We start from the raw sequence: 15,250 nt of genomic DNA on the forward strand, positions 1-15,250 counted from the left end.
CTTATTCTACTGAGCTATTTCCCCAGCCCTTGTTTCTTGTTTCTTAATTTCCTCCTCCCTGCCTTGGTCATTTTGTGTTTGACCAGTCGTTTTTAAAAAGTGTGGAGCTGGGCCTCTGGGAGGCTGAGGCAGGATGGTTGAAAGTGTGAGGCCAGCCTGGGCTTAGCAAGACCCTGTCTCAAAATGTAAAAATAGAATAAAAAGGGCTGAGGGTGTGGCTCATTGTAAAGGCCCTGGGTTTAATCCTGCGTACCCCCAAGACCAAAATAAGGGGCCGGGGATTTAGCTTAGTGGCACATTGCTTATTTGGCAAGTGTGGGGTTCAATTCCATGTATGAAAAAAGAAAAACAGAACAAATAACCCAAAGCATCATGTCACTTGGGCCAGACCCCACCGTGATGTCTGGGTTGTACTAGCTGTAGTTTGGCGGTTTTGTGCAAAGCAGCCAGTATTTCCAATGTCTTGTGCCATCGGCTGTTACGCTGTGACTAAGGCTTGGCGCTGTGTGGGGGGCAGCGTTTCTGGGTCAGGTGGCCGGGCATCCAGATTGCTCAGATCCGTGAAGCTGTACAGGAGGCCCCTTCTTAAAAGGGCCTCAGCTATGTCCCCTCCTGTCCTGAAGGGAGGGGTTGGCCATGCCTCTCGCCCTCACTGCCGGGCTCTGGTTTTCAGTGCCCTTCTGGGAATCGGTCTTCTAGAATTACTCGCCATGTCGTGTGTGCGTGTGTGTATGCATTGTGTGTGCGTGCATTTGTGTGTGTCTGTCTGTCTGTCTTTCTGTCTCTGGGGAACGTAATTTGAAAGAGTGGAAAAATAGAGGCAGCCTGCCTGTTTGTCCCTGGGGGTGACCTGCATGATACCCCGATAGTCCCCCACCCCACTGTGACGTATCCTACAACCGTTATTTGAAGAAATGGAGCTGCCCTGGGTATAGCAGCCACACAGGGCTGGGATTTTCAGAGCAGGAGTTTTGGGAAATTCCCATGTCTTGAAGAAAAAAAAAAAGTTTGTGTAGCTTTGGCCAGCATCTGCCTGCCTGCATGTGCTGGTGCAGAGTTCTGCAAGGCTTGGTACACTTGTAGCAACAGGAGGGTTATTGGACAGGAGCTCACACATCCAAGGGTAGATCAGAGACTGCGTCTAGAAATAAATAAATAAATAAATAAAATATTAGACTAAAGACACTACCCTTGGTCCATCACTTAGCCCATTGTTTTTGCCACCTTTTAAAAAATTTATGTATTTAGTACAGGGTCTCACTATGTAGATGGGACTCGTAGTGATCTTCCTGTTTTCAGCCTCCCAAGTGCTGGGATTGCAGGCGCTCGCCAGCACACCCATTCTCATTTGTCATCTCAGTGTGCCCTGGGGACGGGTCTGGCGTGGCTTGTGGTGCTGGGGATTGAACCTCAGCCCCTGCGGTCTGCCTAAGCAGGCACTTTAATCTGCTAAGCTATCTTTTGTCGCTTTCTTTTATATATATTTTTGTCTTTTTTAAGACAGGGTCTCACTCTACAGGCCAGGTTGATCTTGAATTTGCAGCACTCCTCCTGCCTGAGCCTCCCAATGGTGGGCATGCACCGCCATGCCAAGCTTGTTCTTTCATTATCTGAAGCAGTTCTGGAAGTTCTCTTTCCTGAGTGTCTTTACAAGGTGTGATCAAATATCCTCCGAATGTTCAGGCTTGTAAAAGCACAACAGTAAGTCCTCATGCACCGTATTCCCTGGCTCTGGCACTGTGTGACTTCTAGTTCTTCTCCAGAGTCAAAGTAGCTGCAGGAGGAGAACATTCTGGATCAGGTCAGGACGAAGAGGCAGTCCCATCATGCAGCTGAAGACGCTCAAAAGAAACCTCCCAGAGCTGCTTCAGAAAGTGGCAGGAGTGATGGGATGAGTGTGTTTAATGTGAGGGGGAGGATTTTGAGGGTGAGCGATGACAGTATATCTTTTATTATAATACATTTTTTAAAAAAGTAAACAGGGGCCTGGCCTTAGCTCAGTTGTTTAAGTGGCTGCTTCCACAAAGCTGTCAGCCTCAGGTTGCTGTAGTTCGATCCCCACAACTCTCCAGCCAGCCAAACCAGCCAAACCAGCCATGAGGGCATTCGGAGCAAAAAAAAAAACCTTATTGGGGCTGGTGAGATGGCTCAGTGGTCTAAAGCACCTACTTGAAACAAGCTTGACAATGCACAGGGACCGCGGTTCGATCCCCCAGCGCCACATGCCAGCCGGCCCCGCCCCCTGGTGGGCTGAGCTGGCCACACACACACACACACACACACACACACAAATAAATAAATGTTAAAAAAAAAAAAAGTAAACATTCACAGTACTTTTTGATTATATCTCTTACGTATACTTCTCTGCCTGTCTTTGGGGGCAACAGACTATGCAGAATAATAAAATGATTGAGATTAAGCTGCATACCTGTAATCCTAGCACTGCCTCCATCTCAGGAGGCTGACTGAGGCAGGAAGATCACAAGTTTGAGGCCTGCCTGGGCTACGTAACGAGTTCAGAGATGGCCTGAAATACATAGACTCTTTCTCTAAATTAATTAATTAATTAATTTTTAAAAAATGACTGAGATTAATGGTTGGCCAAATATCTCAGCAGATTAAAGTGCCTGCAAGCAGGGGCTGGGGGCTCAATCCCTGGGCCTGCTATACCTGCCCCACCCCTGGGGCATGCTGAGAGGACAATTGAGACTGGGTATGGTGGCACGCACCTGTAATCCCAGCTCTTGGGAGGCTGTACCATGAGTCCGATCTAGTAGTGAGACCCTGAACACCCTGTAGAGCCTTCCCTAAAATACAAAAAAGAAAAAAAAAAAAAATTGAGATTAAAGGTACTTGCAGGGAGCACAGGGTCTTGTCCCCAGCTCCAGTGTGGCTCAGTTTGGGTGTGTGGTAAGTGACAGGAGGGCGGGATGGGAAGTCCTGCCTTCTGTCTCCAGGTGGCCTGGGCCCTACCCTCAGGCTTCTGCTTTGCTTTCTCTCCAGAAGAAGAAAGGGAAGGAGGCTGGCTCTGCTACCACGCTGCCATCACCCCGCACCCCCACCCTGCCCCCTGAGGCCAGGGCCCCTCATGCTGGTCCACTGGCTCCTGCCAAGAGGAGCAAGGCCAAGGCCAAAGGGAAGGAGGCCAAGAAGGAGGTGAGGCTCATTGGCAGGGGTGGGGACAGCGCCTCCTCTGCATTTCTGCAGCTGGGCTTGGGCATCGTGCGGCCAGGTGACTAGCAGCAGGCCCTGCATTGAGCACAGGGACCCGCACTTCGTTCCAGGGCCTGTCAGAGAGCAGGAGCACCCAATTTAGCACTGGGGCTCCATCATGGTCCCTTTGGCTTCGCTCAGGTGATGGTGAGGCACATGCAGGTACTCGTTAGCCCCTGCCAAGGCACATGTTTGAGATGCCACTTCAGTTCCCATGGGCAGCTGTCGCTGTGGTAATAGGACAGTGCTGAGCACCGAGTGTGGAGTACTGTGCTGAGTGTGTGCAGGCCCTGCGTAGTCACTTCCAGCCTGTGTCCCCTTCCTGCTGCCTGGGGTGTGTCCAGCTGGAGCCTCCAGTGTACACATGCAGCATCACCATAACCCCAGGTTTCAGGCAGGGACCCCTGCCAGGTGGGGGCCCAGGGCAGGGTCCTGAGCTGCTGGTCTGCTGCGCTGTCCCCAGAACCGCGGGAAGGGGGGCGCGGTGAGCAAGCTGATGGAGAGCATGGCTGCCGAGGAGGACTTCGAGCCCAACCAGGACTCCAGCTTTTCGGAGGACGAGCACCTGCCCCGCGGGGGCACTGTGGAGCGGCCACTGACCCCAGGTGAGGGGCTAGAAAGCTCAGTGTGCCTGGAGGGCCCCTGGGGTCCTTCACAAAGCTTGATCTGAGCTCTGGCCTGAGCAGCACCAACAGCATGTGCAAGGGCCCGACAAAAGGAGGCTAGTTCGGCTCTGGCTATGTAACCTGGGGGTGGCAGAGTGTCCTCTGGGCTGGGGACAGGCAAAGGCTGATCACCTGTGGTCTCCTGCACCTCTGTGATGAGCTTGGTGTCCATCCTAAGACCACACTTGGCTGCCCTGGTTGTGAGTGGAGAGCTGTGGCCAGGTGGTGTTGACGCAAGCCACCTGGCTGCTGTGGAGCACGTGTTAGGGGCCTTGGGAGGGCTGGGGTCCCCTTAGCAGTGATCACCATCAGACAGAGCTGGCAGTGACTAGGGGCCGCCGGGGGCTGGGCTGCAGGGAGGGGTATGGCTGGGATGAGGTTTGGGTTGTACAAGCGGAGAGGAGATGGGAGGAAGACTGGTACTGGGGTTCATGGGGAAGCTGTGGGGGCCACACATGTATGAAGTTTCACACATAGGATTCAGATGCTTGGAGGATACTCCAAGCAGTCACATCTAGTGGGCACTGGGCCCAGGGTGTGGGGAGGGAGTGGGTCATTCGCATGTTGGCCTGGGGTCCAGGGTTTGGGCAGCGGTGTTGCCCATGGTGCCTGGGTGCCATTCCGCTCTGCGTGATGTGGCACAGTATGGGGGAGCAGTGGCCCTGCCTTGTGGCTGAGGCCTAAGGGCAAGGGGAGTATAGCAGCCTCGAGGCTTCGGTGCAGATCTGGTGTTTAGCCACTTCTGCCCTTGACCAAAGCAGGTAACATGGTCATGCCGAATGCGCAGGCACGGGAAGGCCCCTCGGCCTGGGTGCAGGCCAGATGGGGATCGAAGAGTAGGTCCCTGCTGCCTGGCTCTAGCGCAGCCTGCCCTGTCTTGGTTCCGATGGGGTCTGGTGAAAGGGCCAAGAGGGAGTGTGGTGTTAAGAGCCTGGAGCCAGTGGGGCAGCCAGGCAGGGGCCTGAGTGCAACGGGCCTGCAGGGAGGCTTGGCGGCAGGCTTAATGGGCAGGGGTGGGGCTGGAGACCATGGGGGGAGGGTGCCCTGCCTAGGGGCAGCCCAGGGGCACCAGCACTGAGGGCAGGGTGGGGTGGCACAGGCAGGTTGTCACCCTGGTTCGCTCCCACCCAAGTACACACGTGCCGTCCCCTCACTGCCCTCTGCCTTGTAGCACCACGCTCCTGTGTCATTGACAAGGATGAGCTGCAGGATGGACTGCGCGTGCTCATCCCCATGGACGACAAGCTGTTATACGCAGGGCATGTGCACACCGTGCACTCGCCTGACATGTGAGTGCCCGGGTCAGGGAAGGCAGGCTGTGGGTGGCACCCTGGGGTCCTGGCCATTGTATTCGTGAAGCCCTCGGGTCTGGCTGGCCCGAACCCTATGATGAAGATACCAGGCTGGCAAAGAGAGGCCTTATCCACTCACATGGCCACTGCACATGTGCAGCTTCTGTGGCCTGGGTGGGGGCAGAGCTGGCTGGAGGCTGTGGGAGGTCTAGGGAGGCCTGCTGGCCACTCCCCTAACACACAGTGTCCCCTGCAGATACCGCGTAGTGGTGGAGGGGGAGCGTGGCAACCGGCCCCACATCTACTGCCTGGAGCAGCTGCTGCAGGAGGCGGTGAGTGGGGGGAGTGGGCCCTGTGGGCTGGGCTGGGCTTGGCTAGGGGCTGTGGCCACAACTTGGTGCCTTCTGTCTGTGCCCTCCCAGATCATCGATGTGAGGCCGGCCTCCACGCGCTTCCTGCCTCAGGGGACCAGGATCGCGGCCTATTGGAGTCAGCAGTACCGCTGCCTCTACCCAGGCACTGTGGTCCGAGGTGAGGCGCACTTGCCGTGGTGCCATCCTGTCTCTGTCACATGTCAGGGTCACGGACAGCCTGCTCTAGCTAGCCAAGCAGGATTCTTACTGGCTCACGTACCTGAGAACAGTAGGGTTGTAAGGCATGACTGGGCCTAGGTGCTGTTCAGAGGCCCTTGCCAGGTCTCCAGCTCGCAGTATCCCACAGAACCGCTCGGCCTGGGCTGGTTCACGCAGCTTCTTGAAGCAATGTTACTGTCTTAACAAGCTGTCACTTTCTCCCTCTCTGGGTTTTCCCACAAGCTCCTCATAAGGCTTTGTTCATGTGGCATTTGCCTGTCCTGCTGCAGTGGTCTGACGGGCTGGCCTGGGCCAGGTTCCTGTCCCTGGAGTTGAAGGTGAGGGCAGCTTCCTCACCACCTTGACTGAAGGGCCCAGGAAAGGTAGCCTCCCCAGGAAAGTTGGGGCGTTGGCAACAGAACAGAACATGGAAGCTGGGCAGATGAAAAAAAGAGGTGCCCCAAAAGAGGCGTCAGACAGGCAGAAGGGGCAGGGACTGGGGTAGCTCCGCTCTCACCTGTCGCTGACCCAGCAGTCCAGAGGTGCACTGTGGGTGCCGGTGAGACCGGAACCCATGGGCCACATGCAACCCACTCCTGGGCCTCTGGCCATCTCTACATGTGGCGGAAAAAAGGCAAGGATTCCCAGCCACCGAGCAGCAGGGGTTGGCTACAGCCTGAGCCAAAGGGTGTTGGGATGGGAGGGTTCATGTTTCCATCTGTTAGTCGCGTTAATCAGTAATCCATCGATGTCCCTCTGTGTGGGAAGAGTTTGTTTTGGATTCTGATTTCTAGAGCAGTCTGTCCTCTGGCCCCAGGTGGGGCAACCTGCTCTCTAACTCCTCACACCGTCTCTTGGAGAGCATCTTGTGGCTCACATGGCCCTTTCTCTTTCTTGGTTATCTTCATAGACGATCTTTCAGAGGCTTACCGGGGAGGAGCCCAGGAGAGTCTAGACTTTCTCTTGCCCTGGGAGTCTGTAATCTCTTCTCTTACTCTCTGGAGAGAGCTAAGATAGGTGTAAATTCTAGATTGGAATTCATTTCCCCTCACCACATCCAAGTCATTGTTTGATTTTTATTTAGCTTCCAGTGTGGTTTGAGAACGTTACTGCCCTTGCAGTTCCCAGGTCTTTGCAAGAGACCTACTTCATTCTCTGGAAACTCTTAGGGCCGAGTTGTTCTCTCTGGGCCTGGAAGCCACAGGCCTTCACAGCCTTCCTCTCTCAAGCATCCTCCCATGAGTGGGATTTGGGAGAGGGGAGGGCTGTGATTGTGTGGTGGATCCCTTCCTCCCCTGAGGCCTTCTGGTTCCTGTCCTGGCCCTGTCTTGGTGCTTGTCCCATCTGCAGTCCTGGAACTCCCAACCGTTGGGTGGCCCTCAGAGTTCATCTCTCCCTCCCTGTTACTGTCCTCTCTTCTTTTTCTGCTCAGTTTTCTTGCAGACTCCCCCACTTTATCCTCTAACCCTTTCTGTTCTCTGGAATTTAAAAATTTCATGCTATCATTTAAAAAACTCCCAAGAGTTCTGTCTTACTGATGCTCCTTTTCCTAAGATGGGTTTCTGCTTCATCAGTACATTAATTTTTTAGCAAACGTTTCTCAGGACAAATTTTCCACATTGGATTTCTTTTTCTTTTTTTAGCAGAACTGGGGATTGAACTCAGGCCCTTGCACTTGCCAGGCAAGCGTTTATTCTACTGAGCTATCTCCCTAGGCCCTACATTGGATTTCTTTAGTTCCTTTTTCTCCTGAGCCCCTCTTGTCTGTGTTTGTTAGTTCTTTTGTCTTTTGTGGTTTTGTTTTTTGGACATAGGGTCTCACTGTGCAGTTGAAACTGGGTTTGAACCTTTGAACCTCCTGCCTCAACCTGCTGCCACACCTGGTCTGTGCTCCCTTTTGTTAAGAGATGTCACCTCTGGTCGCAAGTGAAGAGAAAGGATGATAAGCTCAGTGCATGAGTGCAACCTGTGTCAAGGTGGCAGGACTGTTTGTTGGGGACCCCCATCCCAGCAATGCCAGGCTTCAGCAGGCATCCTGAGCCACACAGGCCTGATATCTGCCTCTTGAGGCCCTGAGGTGTCACTGCTCCAGGTGTGGATGCCTGATAACCCCCAACTGCACCTAGTCCCCTTCAGTCCAGAGCTGAACAAACAACCTGGCTTCTGCAGGCCTGTCAGGGACTCTGGCCCAGTTTGGTTCCTCTCCATTGCCATCCCTACTCCTGGGGGTCTGTCTGGCAGTAGTACAGCTGAGGCCACAGTTACTTCCTCCACATCTATCCCAGTGCCAGTGTCCTTTCTCTCCCAGGGCTGAGGGCCTGGGGTCCCTTCCTGCTGTTCTGGGGTGCATCTCAGGTGTGGCTGCTGTTTGGTGGCGCTGAAGTACAGTGTGCTGAGAACCAGCCCCGGCCTGGTCTGTGTAACTCTCACACTCAAGCTCTATGGGGATGTCCCCAGCACTGTGCCCACTGTGCCTGGAGCTGTCCTCTGACCTGTCCCCCTGCTCCTGTAGGGTTGTTGGACCTGGAGGATGATGGGGACCTGATCACCGTGGAGTTCGACGATGGAGACACAGGCAGGATCCCCCTCTCACACATCCGCCTCCTGCCGCCCGACTATAAGATCCAGTGTGAGTGAGCAAGTCATGACTGAGGGCTCCCTACTGCCCTTCCTGGGGCTGCCTTCCCAGGTCCCCACCAGCATGGCCCTGGGCTGTCTGCCAGTTGGGCACCCAGAACCCACTGATGGGTGGAAATGATGGGGATGGTGATCTCAGGGCTCCAGATGGGTCCGGAGACCCATGTAGCATGGTGCCCAGGTTCTGGGGGGCTGGGCAAGTGGTTTGTTTTTTGTTGTTTTGAGACAGGGTCTAGCTATGTAGTTCAGGCTGCCTTTAAATTCACTTATGTAGCCCAGGCTGACCTCCAACTCATGGCGATCCTCCTGCCTCAGCTTCCCAAGTGCTGGGAGTGTGCACCACCGTGCCCCACAGGGTGAATGTTTTTGATGGTCTCAAGCAGTAGTATCACATTCTCACCTTGGTTCCCTGTGGTCACTATCTTCTTCAACTAGTAACAAGCCTGGGGCTCAAAGAAGTTAATAAAGCTAGGCATAGCAGTGCACACCTGTAATCTCAGCACTTTGGGACGCTGAGGCAAGGGTATCATAGTTTCAAGACCAATTTATGCAACTTAGTGACTTAATGAGACCCTATCTCAAAATTAAAAAGTACAAAAGGGCGTAGGCTATAACTCTGGGCAGAAACCCTGGGTTTAACCCCAGTATACGAAAAACAAAAGTTAATAACTCATCCAGGGCCCTGGCCCTCTCAAGGAGCAGAGGCAAGACTTGCCCTCTACTTATGGCCTCAGGAGTTGCATGCTTTCCCAGTCGGGTCTCAGCATCCCCCCTCATGATGCGCAGAGCTTTGGTTGGTCTTGGCCATGTGGGAGTCCACCTGGAATGGTCCCCACCATGCCCTGCTCCCTGAGCTGCACCGAGCATCACCCCAAAGCTGGGCCAGCACAGCCCCTGGCTCAACCACTATCTGCTGTGTCCTGTAGGTGCTGAGCCCTCCCCAGCTCTCCTGGTGCCCAGCGCCAAGCGCCGCAGCAGGAAGACCAGCAAAGACACCAGGGAAGGCAAAGAGGGGGCCACAGCCGGGTCCGAGGAGCCAGGAGGCAAGGCCCGGGGCCGCGGGCGGAAGCCTAGCACCAAGGCCAAGGGCGGTAGGTTGGCTCCGGCTGGTGGGCCCAGGCTGGGAATTCAATCTGGGGCTGGGGTCGCGGGGCATTTCTGCTCCTTTGCAGACTTAGAATCAGGCCAAGGGAGGGAAAAGGTCCTCACAAGCAGGGCTGAGCCTTAGCTCTATCCGTCATACCCAGGGAGGCGCTGTGGCCTATGAGCAGGGGCACACACAGGTGCCCCGGAGTGCAGACAGGCACTCTCACTCAGGCCTGGCAGCCTGGAGCCCCTCCCTGGCCTCCATTTCATTTGTTGTCTTCTCTTTTTCAGACAGAGCCACTGTCCTGGAAGAGGCAGCCTCCACTGATGAGGTCCCCATTACCCCTTTGGCTCTGGAACCAGTCAGTACCCCAAGTTCCAAGAAGAGCTCTCCAGAACCTACAGACAAGCGGGTCAAAGCCCCCAAGGCCCGCCTGGCTCCCCCGCCACCTGGACCTTCGCCGTCCACTTTTGCCAGCTGCCCAGCTGCTGAACCCTTTGGGGAGCTGCCATCCCCTGCTGCAGCCCTGCCCCCGACGCCCCTTGTCACCGTGCCCATCACCATACCTGCTACCCGCCCCAAGCCCAAGAAGGCACGGGCCACTGAGGAGTCTGGGGCCAAGGGCCCCCGGAGGCCGGGCGAGGAAGCTGAGCTGCTCGTCAAGCTGGACCATGAGGGGGTCATGTCCCCCAAAAGCAAGAAGGCCAAAGAGGCCCTGCTGCTCCGGGAAGATGTGGGGGCGGGGGGCTGGCAGGAGCCCAAGGGCCTTCCGGGCCTGGGTGGCCACCCCTCAGCAGTGGGTAGCAGTGAGGCCAAACCAGCCTGGCCCAAGGCCCTGGAGGGGGATCTCACCCAAGAGCCTGGGGTGGGGCTCCCAGTGGAGGACCCTGGGGACCCCAAGAGCCCAGATAAGGCCCAGGCCGAGCAGGATGGGGCAGAGGAGTCTGAGAGCAGTAGCAGCAGTAGCAGCAGCAGCAGTAGCAGCAGTAGCAGCAGTAGCAGCAGCAGCAGCAGCAGCAGCAGCAGCAGCAGCTCAGAGACAGAAGGAGAGGAGGATGGCGACAAGACTGGTGGGGATGACCGGGGTGCCGGGGGTCGCACCTGCAGCGCCGCCAGTTCCAGGGCATCCTCCCCGGCCTCCTCCTCTTCCTCCTCCTCTTCTTCCTCCTCTTCCTCCTCCTCTTCCTCTTCTTCCTCCTCTTCCTCTTCTTCCTCTTCCTCTTCCTCCTCCTCTTCCTCCTCCTCCTCTTCCTCTTCTTCCTCCTCCTCCTCTTCTTCCTCCTCCACCACGGACGAGGACTCCTCCTGCAGCTCGGATGAGGAGGCGAACCCCACTCCCACACCTGGCCCCTCCACACAGCCAGCCCTGCCCAAACCTCCCAAGCCAGCCAGCAAGGCCCGCTCCTCAGGCCACTCGGGCAAGAAGGTGCCTGCTGCCCAGCCACCAGCACCCCCGCCCCAGCCTGTAAAGCCTCTGCAGGCCAAGATGCAGGCTGGGGCCAAGAGCCGCCCCAAGAAGCGCGAGGGTGTGCACCTGCCCACCACCAAGGAGCTGGCCAAGCGGCAGCGCCTGCCCTCTGTGGAGAATCGGCCCAAGATCGCGGCCTTCCTGCCCGCCCGGCAGCTTTGGAAGTGGTTCGGCAAGCCCACCCAGGTAAGTGGCTGAGGTAGCCAGGGCTGGAGAACGGGCATGTGGCTGTGGCCTAGATCCTGTCCCCCTTGCGCAGTGGCCTACTGCAGCAAGGGAAAGAGATTCGAGATTGACTTAAACCTACAAGGTCAGGCTTACTGGCTCTTTGGCAGAAAGGCTCAGGGTGTCCAGCTTCAGGTACAGGTGGATCTGAGGGCTGAAAGGCAGTCTTCAGCTCCCACCTGGGTCCACACCCCAGGCCTCAGCTTTCTGTCCTCCCTCTGTGTCGGTCTCCTTGTGCAGCCCCGCTCCCCAACAGCAGGGAGGTGCAGTGGTTTTCAGGGTGTCTTCGCCCAGCTTAGGAGCACCAGTAGGAAGTGGTCTCACCGAGAGCTTTAAAGCTGGCCGAGTGTTGGCCTGGGTTTCAGGCTACTCTGTAGCTGGTCACAGTGGCCAGCAGGAAGCCAGGCTGTTCTGATTGTCCAGACCAAGTCTCCTGCCCACTAGGGGCAGCTGCTGAGGGAAGTAGGTGGTGGGAGGCACAAACTCCACTGCAGCAAAGTTGCTCAGCCACCTCAACAGTTCCCTGTGTTTCAGCTGAAGGGGATCGGAGCCATGTGAGGCAGTGTACTTGTGCCCTGCAGAGTGGCTAGGAGGGGAGCCAGGCTGAGGGTGGGGTGCCGTGCTCAAGCAGGAGATTCCACCTTGGGACTCGGCTTTAGATTTTAGTTTGTGCTGAGGGCATGTGGCTGGGTGGCAGGCAGAGCCTGCTCACTCTCCTGCTCATTGCTCCCTAAGAGATGGTATTGCTGGAGCCAGGTGCTTCTGGGAACTGCCCCAGGTTGGGGGAAAGTGTTGAGTGAATAAGCAGATATCCAACACAGAAAGAAGCCAGCACAAAGGGCTAGCACTGGGTCAGTTGGCAGGTTATGGCAGTGATGGGTGACATTGTCTTGGCTGGGACAGCCTTTAGCCCACACTCAGGGCCCACCGTGGAGCTGAAGGCCCTTTCAGTTTCAAGAGCCCCATAGATCACTTCCTGCACTGGCCAATCTGAGGCAGCACCCCAAATTGGCAGCAGGTGACCCAGAGGCAAGGCCAGGGCTCAGGTGGCACAAGGCCTCGTGCACAGTGCCACCCCTGACCCTTGCCTGGCCCACAGCGGCGTGGCATGAAGGGCAAGGCCCGCAAGCTGTTCTACAAGGCCATTGTGCGCGGCAAGGAGATGATCCGCATCGGGGACTGTGCTGTGTTCCTCTCTGCGGGCCGCCCCAACCTGCCCTACATCGGCCGCATCCAGAGTATGTGGGAGTCATGGGGCAACAACATGGTGGTCCGAGTTAAGTGGTTCTACCACCCCGAGGAGACCAGCCCAGGACGGCAGCTCCACGAAGGCCAGGTCAGCTCAGCTGGATGGGACACCAAGGGTGACTGAGGCTATAGGGTCTCGGCTGTGGCACGTGGGGGAAGGGCTGGGCTAGGCTCACCAAGTCCCTGTCTGTCCCAGCAGCCCTGGGACCAGAAATCTGGTCGCAGCCTCCCCGCAGCCCTGCGGGCCTCTAGCCAGAGGAAGGACTTCATGGAGGTAGGGGCAACAGCCAGCCTGGGTCTCCCATCTCCTCCTGTCTCTGCGCCCCAGTGCTGTTTCCCTTGCTGTCTTGCTCGCTTGTCTGTGTGTGTCTGTCTGGCTCTGGCTCTTCCTTGGCTTTGGGCAGCCAGTCCCTGACACCCGCCCCTGCCATGCAGCGAGCCCTGTACCAGTCCTCGCACGTGGACGAGAACGACGTGCAGACAGTGTCGCACAAGTGCCTGGTGGTGGGCCTGGAGCAGTACGAGCAGATGCTCAAGACCAAGAAGTACCAGGACAGCGAGGGCCTGTACTACCTCGCGGGCACCTACGAGCCCACCACAGGCATGATCTTCTCCACGGATGGTGTGCCCGTGCTGTGCTGAGGGCCCGGCCCTCCGTCACCGCCACAGCGTGGGGCACAAATGTGTGCATGTCAGCGTGCCCGTGCACGCCCGGGCAAGTGAGGGTGTGTGCGTGTGCCCGTATGCATGCACGTGTGCACATGGCCCACCCTCTCCCGCCGGCTGTGGCTGCGCCGCTGCTACCGGCCCCAGCACCTTCGTGCCCTGCAGGTGCGGTCCAGGCCACACAGGCCCGGCCTCTCCAGGGCAGGGTTCCCGAGGAGCCAGGCTGTGCCCTCCCAGTGCTGGGGTGCCGGTTTAAGGTCCCCACGGACAGGACGCTGCTGCCTTTGCCTACTCTGGCAGCCTGGACTTGGGGTGGAGCGGGGGAGGGGAGCCCAGCCCCTCACACTACAGACCCCCCATGGTGCTGACCCCTCAGCCGCGCCCGCCCGCTGGAGGGCGCCGGGTCCTTAACCTGTACAGTTTTATTGTACCGAGGGCGACTCCCCACCCCTGTATCATAAGCCTTTAAATGGAGTCAACTTTTTAACTATATATATAAAGATAAATATATATAAATATATATAAATATAAACTTTTTAAACTGTGAAAAATAGCTATGAAATTATAAGAAAAAACACATTCTGACGTGCGGAATATTATTTTTTATTTCCTGTTAGATTGTGAGCGTCCAGCACCCGGCTTCACTGCCCGGCCCCAGCACCCTGCCCCCATCCCCGCACTGTGCTCACCCCCAGACGGAGGAGGAGGAGGAGGAGGAGGAGGAGGAGGAGGAGGAGGAGGAGGAGGAGGAGGAGGGAGGGAAAGGCAGGGAGCCGCCAGCCCAGCGCCCCTGCACTTGCTGGGCCAGAAAGCACTTAGCCAGCCCCCGCCTTCCGGAACCCACCGGAGGCCTCCAGCAGACAATCTAGGGAAGGGAAAGCCAGACTTTGGTTTTATTTCGGGGGGAATTATTGTTTTTTTTTTTTTCTTTCTTTCTTTCTTTCTTTTTTTTTTTTAAGTTTCTTTTGGAATTTTGTTCGTTGACAAATTCTGTGTGACTTTTCATAAAAAAAAAAGAAAAAAGAAAAAAGAAAAAATTTAATTGGAAAAAAGACAGTGTTGTTTGGAGTGATTTATTTCAGGGGCTGGGGTGGGGCCAGTGTCTGGGGCCATTGGGCACCTTGTTTGGAGGGCGGGGTAGGTTCCAGAACCTCTGAGGTAGAAGACTGGAAGTTGGGCCCAGTAAACATGGTTATTTAAATGAGTTAAGCCAGATGTGTGTACACTATGATCCTGGATGAGGGAGGCTGAAGCAGGAGGATCACAAGTTCAGGGCCAGCCTGGGCAATTTAGCAAGAGCCTATCTCAACCCTATCTCGGGGCCAGGGAGATAAGATAGCTCAGTATAATAAGTGCTTGCCGCAAGCACAAAGTCCTGAGTTCCATCCTGGTACCACCAAAAAACTGAACTCAACGCTATCTCAATTTTTTTGTCTGTACCAGGGATCAAACGTGGGACCTGGGCTGGAGAGATGGCTCAGTGGTCTAAAGCACTTACTTAGAACAAGTTCAGCGAAGCACAGGGACCGCGGTTCAATCCCCCAGCACCACATGCCAGCCAGCCCGCCCCCTGGTGGGCTGAGCTGGCCACACACACACACACAAACCTCTCTCTCTCTCTCTCTCTCTCTCTCTCTCTCTCTCTCTCTCTCTCTCTCTAAAAAAAAATTAAAAAAAAAAAAAAAAAACCGTGGGACCTTGCACTTGCCAGTCGCCCTCGCCTCTCTTGAACGGCAGTCACCTGCGTTTGCTTAAGCCTGCTAAGCAGGCATTTCACTGAGCTATCCCGCCGGCCTCTGGGGGTGGGGGAAGGTTTCCAAAAAACATTCTCAGAACCTGGGGGAATTAAATTAGGTCTATAGAAGTTTGGTAGCTCTGTCATGTTCTGGTTTCTCCATAGCCAGGCGTAGCTAGTGGCTACTCTACTGGGCAGGGCAGGGCTACTCTGGCCAGTTTCCTTGGCCAGGGTCCTTGGAGGGTTCACATCTGCTTTTCCTGCAAAAAAGCAGAGCGGAAATGCTCCCAGCTGTGACAACTGGGGAAGACGGCCTCCGACCTCAAGAGTGGCTCCCCTCGCGCCACCTGGTGGCAGCCTCTGACATTGTCTTGTGGCTTGTTCCCGCCTGCGTCCCGCGGGGTGATACAGGTCTGGCTCTGGTGGCTCTCTGGCCTCCCCA

At 56.1% G+C, this 15,250-nt stretch overlaps 1 protein-coding gene across 4 annotated transcripts in view; it reads left to right on the forward strand.

The window, feature by feature from the left end:
• Tnrc18 (trinucleotide repeat containing 18) overlaps positions 1-13,774 on the forward strand; it is a 92,620-nt gene extending 78,846 nt beyond the window's left edge. For all 4 annotated transcript variants that reach the window (XM_023713464.1, XM_023713467.1, XM_023713466.1 and 1 more), the window contains 11 exons: positions 3,004-3,156; positions 3,677-3,818; positions 5,050-5,167; positions 5,427-5,502; positions 5,593-5,701; positions 8,255-8,371; positions 9,306-9,470; positions 9,757-11,120; positions 12,259-12,495; positions 12,607-12,681; positions 12,843-13,774. In XM_023713464.1, the coding sequence (XP_023569232.1) occupies positions 3,004-3,156; positions 3,677-3,818; positions 5,050-5,167; positions 5,427-5,502; positions 5,593-5,701; positions 8,255-8,371; positions 9,306-9,470; positions 9,757-11,120; positions 12,259-12,495; positions 12,607-12,681; positions 12,843-13,049 (2,763 nt within the window). In that variant the 3' untranslated portion in view covers positions 13,050-13,774. The remainder of the gene's footprint in view (positions 1-3,003; positions 3,157-3,676; positions 3,819-5,049; positions 5,168-5,426; positions 5,503-5,592; positions 5,702-8,254; positions 8,372-9,305; positions 9,471-9,756; positions 11,121-12,258; positions 12,496-12,606; positions 12,682-12,842) is intronic.
• The last annotated feature ends 1,476 nt before the right edge of the window (positions 13,775-15,250 follow it).

Source organism: Octodon degus, unplaced genomic scaffold, assembly GCF_000260255.1.
Source record: "Octodon degus isolate 3935 unplaced genomic scaffold, OctDeg1.0 scaffold00031, whole genome shotgun sequence".
Lineage (NCBI taxonomy): Eukaryota > Metazoa > Chordata > Mammalia > Rodentia > Octodontidae > Octodon > Octodon degus.